This window comes from Triticum dicoccoides, chromosome 3A (assembly GCF_002162155.2).
Source record: "Triticum dicoccoides isolate Atlit2015 ecotype Zavitan chromosome 3A, WEW_v2.0, whole genome shotgun sequence".
Taxonomy (NCBI): Eukaryota; Viridiplantae; Streptophyta; class Magnoliopsida; order Poales; family Poaceae; genus Triticum; species Triticum dicoccoides.
The window spans coordinates 710,071,926-710,081,540 of NC_041384.1; the positions used below are offsets into that span (position 1 = coordinate 710,071,926).

Here is a 9,615-nt window from a genome sequence, read left to right on the forward strand (position 1 = left end):
CTGGCCGGCGCACCTCTCCCCCTTGGCTCCTTTATATACGGAGGCAGGGGGCACCTCTAGACACACAAGTTGATCATTGAGATCGTTCCTTAGCCGTGTGCGGTACCCCCAGCCACCATATTCCACCTCGGTCATATCGTGGTAGTGCTTAGGCGAAGCCCTGCGTCGGTAGAACATCAAGATCGTCACCATGCCGTCGTGCTGACGGAACTCCTCCCCGAAGCTTTGCTGGATTGGAGCCCGGGGATCGTCATCGAGCTGTACGTGTGCTAAGAACTCGGAGGTGCCGGAGTAACGGTGCTTGGATTGGTCGGATCGGGAAGAAGACGTACGACTACTTCCTCTACGTTGTGTCAACGCTTCCGTTGCGATCTACACGGGTACGTAGATCAGACTCTCCCCCTCGTTGCTATGCATCACCATGATCTTGTGTGTGCGTAGGAATTTTTTTGAAATTACTACGTTCCCCAACAGTGGCATCCGAGCCTAGGTTTTATGGTTTCATGTTATTTGCACGAGTAGAACACAAGTGAGTTGTGGGCGATACAAGTCATACTGCCTACCAGCATGTCATACTTTTGTTCGGCGGTATTGTTGGACGAGACGACCCGGACCAACCTTACGTGTACGCTTACGCGAGACCGGTTCCCACGACGTGCTTTGCACACAGGTGGCTTGCGGGCGACTGTCTCTCCAACTTTAGTTGAACCGAGTGTGGCTACGCCCGGTCCTTGCGAAGGTTAAAGCGGAGTCTATTTGACAAACTATCGTTGTGGTTTTGATGCGTAGGTGAGATTGGTTCTTGCTTAAGCCCGTAGCAGCCACGTAAAATATGCAACAACAAAGTAGAGGACGTCTAACTTGTTTTTGCAGGGCATGTTGTGATGTGATATGGTCAAGACATGATGCTAAATTTTATTGTATGAGATGATCATGTTTTGTAACCGAGTTATCGGCAACTGGCAGGAGCCATATGGTTGTCGCTTTATTGTATGCAATGCAATCGCGATGTAATGCTTTACTTTATCACTAAGCGGTAGCGATAGTTGTGGAAGCATAAGATTGGCGAGACGACAACGATGCTACGATGGAGATCAAGGTGTCGCGCCGGTGACGATGGTGATCATGACGGTGCTTCGGAGATGGAGATCACAAGCACAAGATGATGATGGCCATATCATATCACTTATATTGATTGCATGTGATGTTTATCTTTTTATGCATCTTATCTTGCTTTGATTGACGGTAGCATTATAAGATGATCTCTCACTAAATTATCAAGAAGTGTTCTCCCTGAGTATGCACCGTTGCCAAAGTTCGTTGTGCCCAGACACCACGTGATGATCGGGTGTGATAAGCTCTACATCCATCTACAACGGGTGCAAGCCAGTTTTGCACACGCAGAATACTCAGGTTAAACTTGACGAGCCTAGCATATGCAGGTAGGAGTAGGACTCCTCCTGCGCCCTCCTCCTGGCCGGCGCACCTCTCCCCCTTGGCTCCTTTATATACGGAGGCAGGGGGGCACCTCTAGACACACAAGTTGATCATTGAGATCATTCCTTAGCCGTGTGCGGTGCCCCCTGCCACCATATTCCACCTCGGTCATATCGTGGTAGTGCTTAGGCGAAGCCCTGCGTCGGTAGAACATCAAGATCGTCACCACGCCGTCGTGCTGACGGAACTCCTCCCCGAAGCTTTGCTGGATTGGAGCCCGGGGATCGTCATCGAGCTGTACGTGTGCTAAGAACTCGGAGGTGCCGGAGTAACGGTGCTTGGATCGGTCGGATCGGGAAGAAGACGTACGACTACTTCCTCTATGTTGTGTCAACGCTTCCGTTGCGATCTATAAGGGTACGTAGATCAGACTCTCCCCCTCGTTGCTATGCATCACCATGATCTTGTGTGTGCGTAGGAATTTTTTTGAAATTACTACGTTCCCAACAAGCGGCCGGGCGCGCCGCCCGCCTTGTGTCCCGATGCACGCTGGATGGCACAACTTCGGTCTTCGGGATGCCCCGCGGCGCCTCGAATCCTGGATTCTACCTCTTCTGGAGACAACAAGGAAGGCAACATGCAGCAACCCATCGGCTGGATGGCAGCTCGGGAGGCATCCCAACCCCGCCGCCAGTGCGTGGAGAGCTCGTGGCCAGCACCATGAAGTCCTGCCTGGACGACGTTCTTGGGTGTGTACCTTGTGTCCTTGTGTGGCTGATGCCTCCCCAAGAACCTATTCCGCGTGGATGCGCTGGATCGTAGGCACGCACGAGCATCCGACTCTTCGCACGCACGATCGTAGGCGCTGGATCGTGGGTGCGCTGGACCGCTCTCCATCGACTCTTCGCCGCTGCATGAGGCGTCTCCGCTAGCGCTCGACGAGCATCAAATCATCATCTTCTTCAAGGTACGGAGGGAATAGTTCTTAATACCGCAACGTGCTTTTTCTATCTCCGCAGCGGAGGAGTTATTTATCCAAAACCACCACATTATGGGCTAGGGTAACAACTTGGTACTACATTTGAGTCAGAGCACAAAAAACCACCAACTCTGCGCCTAACATATAACTCCGAGCACTAATTCTCCGATAAGCTCACGGAAACAGTGAAACTGACAGGTTGGCCCCACTTGTCGGGCTGACGTGGCGAAGACCAAAAACTTTGACCGACTGATGTGGCAAATGAGACTTGGGCCCCACCTGTCAATGACTAGAGGGTTATCTTCTTGACAACATTCTTTCTATCAGGCATTCCATCGAGCACCTTCCGTGCGTTCATCCTCTGGTCACTGACGAAGGCACAACATGCCATGGCGCGGGGAAGGGGCACGGTGCTCACCTTCAGCACGTATGCGTGCTCGGACGCGGGGAGGTAGCACTGGAGCAACGTCCTCATTAGCGGCAGCGGCCGACGAAGCATGGTGAGGCGAGGAAGACGGCTTGGGGACTCGCAGCTTGCCGGTGTTGGCGGCAAAGGCATCAAGAGGACGCGTCGAAGCCTAGGGACTAGCTGCGAGGCACAGGGATTCACCGGAGCAGGAGATCGAGGCACGTTGGTGGTCGGACGTGAAGAAGACGACCGCGGCGTGGCCAATTTTGGACGTCCGGGTCCAAAAACTCCAGTAGGGGTGCTCAGGGAGGCATTCCGGTGCTCCCAGACAAGGTGGTGGGGCTTGGAGTGGTCTCTCGCCATGAGAATGGTGGCCGGCGGCGACCGCGGATCAGGGAGGAGCTGCTATGGGCTCCATGGGGGTGTGGACTGCGGCGGCCGATGCGGACGCCGTACGGGTCTTGGGCACCAGATCCATGGAAGCGGAGTTGCGGGCGTCCACATCCGGAGCGAGCGGCGGCCGGCAAGGCAACCGGCCCGAGTGGTCTTGCTCGGGGCGAGGCGCGCATCGCCGGAGCGGCCTGGAAGAGAGGAGGAGGTTGATGGCGGGGGACGCAGCGTCTCGTCAGGCGTTGGGCTGCCGGCGGGGACGACCGTGGCGGCCGACCATGGCGGCGGAGGCATGGGTCCAGCCTGAGCATGGCCACTGGCAAGGTCTTCTGTGTTCACTGGTTGAAGAGAGAAAAAAGACAGAGAGAAGGAAGGAGGAGGTGCGTGAGGATGACAGATGGAACCTACGTCCACCTCAGCAAATTGTCCAGATAGGCATGCCACATCGTCCCGGCATGTGGGCCTCACCTGTCGGTTTCGCTGTTTTCGTGAGTAAATTGGACTATCAGTGCTCGGCGTTACAGATTAACCTCATTGTTGATAGTTTTTTGTGCTTTGACTCAAATGTGATACTGATCTGTTATCCTAACCCATAATGTGATGGTTTTGGGTAAATAACTCGCAGCAGAGTATGAAACGTGCCTTTTCCGATCACATGGTCAATCTCATTCTCTTGTGTAGTGGCTGCCGGAGCATGCAGATGTACTGGACGCCGAGAAACTGCCAGCAGCTCGGCAACGACAGCTCGCCGTGGCGGCGCCTCAGAGTCGCCTGCCTCGGCGGCGGGGACTGGAGAAGCCACGAACAACGCCAGCCGCCGGTGCGTCTGCTTGCGAGCCTCCGAGACGCCAACATCGACGCGATGCTAGCAGCCGGCACTGGACGGGAGTGCAGGGCGGCCGTGCATGGTCACGGGAGCGAACAGTGCCACTGCCCCTGTCACAATGGCGACTAGGTGGGCGCAGCTCTGCACAATGTATAATGAATCGATAATCTTCAGTTGCCAAACATGTTGTGCAATGATGCGGCATCCGCTATACGATGGGAACCAAGAGATTGGTCGGGAGCGACGGACAATCTGGAGCAGTAATACCTAGGAAGGATAATTCAGTGTGTGACATGTGTTTGGTTAGTTAGCTAGCTTTTGCCAATCACGGTAGTAGGACCAAGTTCTCAGGTAGCAACCTGCTGGGTCAGCTCATCAGTGTGCTTTTGATTAGTACTACTTTAACAAACACCATCAGCTAAGATTGTTGCTTTTGTTTTGTCAAGGTGATTACGGAGATGATATGCAAATGCAATTCCCTCTTAAAAGGGGCCTTTCTCTTCCGGAGGTATTTTTTTGCTTACATAAAATATTTTACAATTAATAGTGACCATATGCAGATTGCTAGCATTGTATCATTAGCACTATGAAGGTTTTTGTTTGTTTGTTCGACAAGATGAATAGATATATAATGCTCATAAGCACCGTGTGGAGCCTTTCTCTCTCAAGCTTAAATATAAGATTTTCACTTCTAGCTGCTCATTCAATGATTCAGATTTACTTATGTTTTTCTATTGGTTTTGTGTTCTGCAACAGGCAAGTACAAACATCTGGAGTTGGTATGCCATGATATTGCAGTGAGTTGTGTGATTTCACAAGTAGTTCCTCATTGATCATAAGATTAACTTCAGAATTTTGAACTCGATTTAGCTGTAGAACAAAGATGAAATTTCGTTCTTAGTGTTTAGATAATTAGTCCATCTTGGACACATATGGTCTTCGTTAAAGAAACTGGTATAAGATGTAGTTTTTCGACATAGTTTTTCCCCAAATCTGGGACTGATCTCCAGTTTGTCGTAAGCATTGATGGATCTCCTCGACACTAAGTATTAATTTCTCACATAATATGATTGTATTACTATTTGATACAACTGATTGTACAATGCCAATTTGTACTTAACTGGTTATACAATTGCTTCATTTAGTCAGTGAATAACTTCTACAAACATTTTATACTGAAATCATAACCAGTAAATTTGGTTTACTTGTGATGCATGATTTTCGCATCTTGCTATCACCTAAAATTGGTATTTAATTGTCGGTCTAAATTTTATTCTACCACTTTGATGAATCTGTCTATCTTTGACTCACTATTTAATTAGTTGATTACACAATTTCTTCATTTAGTTAGTGAAAAATGTTTTACATTTTGTACTTTAATCATATACCATTTTTTTATTTGTGCTGCATGATTTTCCCATTTTGTTATTATTTAAAATTTATATTTATTTGACTAAAATTTATTTTACCATTTGATGAATCTGTGTTATCTTTGATCCTCTATTTTTGAAGAGGTTTTTGTGCGTTGAGTTTTTTGGACTAATCTATGGCTGTCACGTTGGGGTGGATTACCAATTGTTTGTTGATGGGTGATCCATGTTTGGTTGTTGAGTGGGTGTAGAGTTAGATCGGTTTATTTCCTACGTTGCTACCTTTTGCATGATAACTGACGCGGCGCATGATATGGGTGTGACCACGTGTTCCCATGGATGCAGTTGCGCCCAGCCGGTAAAAACGTAAGGTGTGGTTAACATGGACAGTAATACCATAGGAGGCTATACCAGAATGATCTTTGTGACTTCTTACTACAGTACATATGGGTGAACTGCTTTTTTTTTAAAGGAGGATACCTCCGGCCTCTGCAACTCATGATGCACACAACCCTCTTATTAAGCGTTCAAAGTTCAACAACATGTCTCAAGTTCAAGAAAGCAAATGAATAAAAAAGCCACACCTGGCAAAAAGAAAAAAGAGGCCACAACCGGCACAAAAATGATAAGATGTCTAAACACCTATCCTAAGCGTGGATCGCCATTCAAATAGGTTGTAGGTATCCCGTGCGACCGTCTCCCATTGGCTGCACTCAGAAGTCATATGCTCCATGTGATCCGCAGGGCTGAGTAATGACCACGTACGGATCCAGGTAGACGTTCTGAAGATAACCTGCAAAAAGTTGGTTAATGTTTGTCTGTTGAAGGGAAGATCATTTCTACATTTACATATGGCCCAAAGCAGTGCACACACTACTACTCGAATATGTGCCATTGTGTACTATTAGAGATGTGCCATTGTGTATGGCTCTGTTTGTGACCATGCATTCTTATGATTGTAACAATAGATGATGTCATCTTCAACTCTTACATATTGTTATGCCTCTCTTTAATTGATAGTGAATAACTATTTATTACTTTATTGTTTGGACCATAGTTTACATAGTCGCGACTTATCGACCGGCGCGGCGTGTCACCGCTTGGGCTAAGCTAGTAACCCCCAATAACAACAATTTTGTCTGCACCGTGGCCATTCCCACCCTGCCCTGATATGGGCTATCCTCCCATGAGGAAATTCTAGTGTTGCCGCTTTTGCAGCCCTTTGTTGTCCTTCACAGATAGCGGCAACAAGTCGTTATTCTTGATCATGTTGAGGCCCTCGACAGCCCCTGCCGCTGCAAAAGCCTAGCAGGATCCGCATCATCCTTGGAACCAGACAACTGTATTTTGGTTTCATTTAGGTTTCCTTCAACTTCTCACATCAACATTGGGAATGTACTAGTACAAACAAATAAAAACATGGAATGGAATAACTAAGCAGAAAATTAGTTGGTACTAGGTGGCTACCTATCTTAACATGCAATCAAGTAGCAAATGAAATCACCCGTGGGTTTATATAGAGGGTTTCGTCTGTGCATCAATGAATGGTAATACACACATAAGCATGAGCATGAACAAAATGGGGGTGCGAAGAGCATGATAAACTCTAAACAGCAAGTACATTACAAAAACGTTTTCCACATATGCAACTGATAAAAGTTATGAGGAATTAGTCATCATAACTTTAATGTGCCGCATGCGTATCACCCTCTTGTGGTTATTCCTTGCTTCCATCCAATTCATGTTTTAACATGAATGTGGGGACACGAGATAAGTATGCACACATAGATCATAGGTGCATAATGCATGAGAGAAATCATTTTGCATTGGCCTCAACAATTGAAATATCTCACATGGATATTGAATGATACACATTGCTACACAATCTGGGAAAAAGTGATGATCTTCCTGTATATGTGCATCTTTAGCTACATCGACGGGTATTTCGCTTATTCAGGTTCAGATGTTGCACCACTTAACATAAGCATTATAAATAATGGGAAATTTCACTCACTAACGGCTAACTCTATAATCCTGGTGTCACGTTTTCCGTGAAATACCTTCGCATCTCATGGAATTCTACCTGGTCCTTCTCCAGTACTCGTCGAGAGAGCTGCACTGCCTGAACGCCAGAGGCGATTTGAGCAGCGAGCTCCTTTGCTTGCCCTTTCGGAAGGCCGGCGAAGTTAGTTTCGCCCACCGCGTTGGCGAGGCCGGTTCCCCGGTATACGCTAGCATGTACACCATGTGTCGGTGTCATATACAAGGGATACAATACATGAGATATACAGTAACTCTATACAGCCATTTATACACTGTTTAACATCTTCGCAGTGTATACAAGAGTTCGTAGCCTGACCTAGGAACAATATTCCTGGTGCAAAGTATCAGGCCAAATCAACAGATTCATGCATGAAGGTCCGGATATAATAGTTATAACAGAACATTGATTAAAAACATTTAAAGTGCCCACTGCCGAGGGGAGAATGTCGCCATGCTAATTGAAAAGAAATACAATGATTAAACATACATGGAAACTACAACTATTTATTGTTCAAACAAGTTTTTTCTTTCTGAGAATGAGATAAAACGATAAGGTACTAGTGTTGGAACTGCTTTCTGATTACCGATATCATAATTCAAGATGGCAACAACTTCCTGTTTTACAAGAGAATAGCTCTGCTCCATGTCTCCAATTGTTATCGTCCCCGTGAATATGTGCTGGAAGCTTTTTGCAAGTCTTCCAGAATAATAGTAGTTCGGTGAGGCGCTGGGCATGACCAAAATGAAAAATAGAAGCACTGTAGTGTGTCCCATGCGCCTAAACAAGGCAAGAATATAATCCAATCAGCACCAGTATATTCCTGCATGAAAGAATAAGCCTCTGCTCCTTCTCCTATCTTGCATAATGAAGCCATGTGCAATATTCAGATGTTGCTAAAACACTTCAAATACTTTGCTCAACTCTAGTAAAATAGTTTTTACAATGAGCCAACACACACACACACACACACCGCGCGCGCGCGGGGTGAGCAGATATATATCCTAACAACTTCATCTATGAGAAAACCATCTACTTTTGTGTTAAAAAAGATCCTCTACTTTTGTTGGTATAGAAAACATTGGAGATACATGATGACAAATAAAAAAGCAATCCAGCAAATTCCCTTTCAACCAAGAATTAAATTAAGGGACGGGTAAATGCTTGCCGCAACAGCTCCTGGATCTCACCTATCCTCTGTAATTTGGCCTCGGACGGCTCCTCCGGCCAGAACCCGCAGCAAACGGCTTCGAACTCCTCTTGGGTGAGATGGCTAAACTGGTTGAGGCATCTGTTGTTATTGTGGACCCCGATGGCGTAGCCAGCGTTGTGCTGGTCGATTTTGCGCAGTCCTCCTTGAATATGGTGTACCGGTGCTCTTCGTGGGCGATGGAGCTGTAGGTAGTAACTGGTTTTCGTGCCTTCCACTCCGCGAAGATCTTGCGCGTTTCCTCCTCGCTCCTCCCCCTCTCCCAGGAGAAGACGGAGTAGCCTTGGTCATGCCACTGCCGGTCGATGAGGCCGAGCCTGTGCTTGAACATGGTGTACGCGCGCTGCTCCTCCTCATCGAGGGAGCTGTTGGTCGTGCCGTGCATGGCCTTCCACTCCCTGAAGATCTGCCGGGTCTCCTCCTCGCTCCTCTTCCTCTCCCAGCTTTCCGATGTGTTGCTGGTGGCGGCCGCCGTCGACACCAGCGACACCAGCAAGAGCAGCAACAGCGGTGACGCCGCCATGACCCTCCTCATGACGAGGGGATAAAAAAAAGGCGAGCGGACTACGTACGTAGATGAGATGTGTGGAAGCTAGGGCGGGGCTCGATGGATCTCTCGTCGAAACGCTCGCTCGATCTAAGTTTATTTCTTTTCTATTTTCCTCCTCGCTTATCCAAAACTGCGGCACTACCGTGCTTATATACACGTATATACGCACGCAGCACCTGACTCAACATGACTCGGTGATGGACTCTATCACCTATCCGTAGTAGTACTCGCAATCCTACTCTGACTAGGAAACATAGGCCTACACGTGTACAAGTCCTGATAGCTAGTCAACCTAAACTCAGTTAACTCACACCACCTGTGCAAGCAAACCAGCTCAAGATTATTTCTAACAGTTTGGATAGTCCATTTGGTCTGTATAGGCTGTATATTTAAAGGCTCAGAT

At 47.5% G+C, this 9,615-nt stretch overlaps 1 protein-coding gene and 1 pseudogene across 1 annotated transcript in view; both read right to left on the reverse strand.

Annotated features, from left to right (window-relative positions):
* The window catches only part of LOC119273043 (zinc finger MYM-type protein 1-like), a 9,883-nt gene extending 6,992 nt beyond the window's left edge, over positions 1 to 2,891 (reverse strand). Inside the window, exon 1 of the mRNA XM_037554355.1 lies at positions 2,835 to 2,891. Coding sequence (XP_037410252.1) covers positions 2,835 to 2,891 — 57 coding nt within the window. The remainder of the gene's footprint in view (positions 1 to 2,834) is intronic.
* Positions 2,892 to 6,124: 3,233 nt separating this feature from the next.
* LOC119273044 lies at positions 6,125 to 9,185 on the reverse strand (annotated as a pseudogene).
* Positions 9,186 to 9,615: the final 430 nt, after the last annotated feature.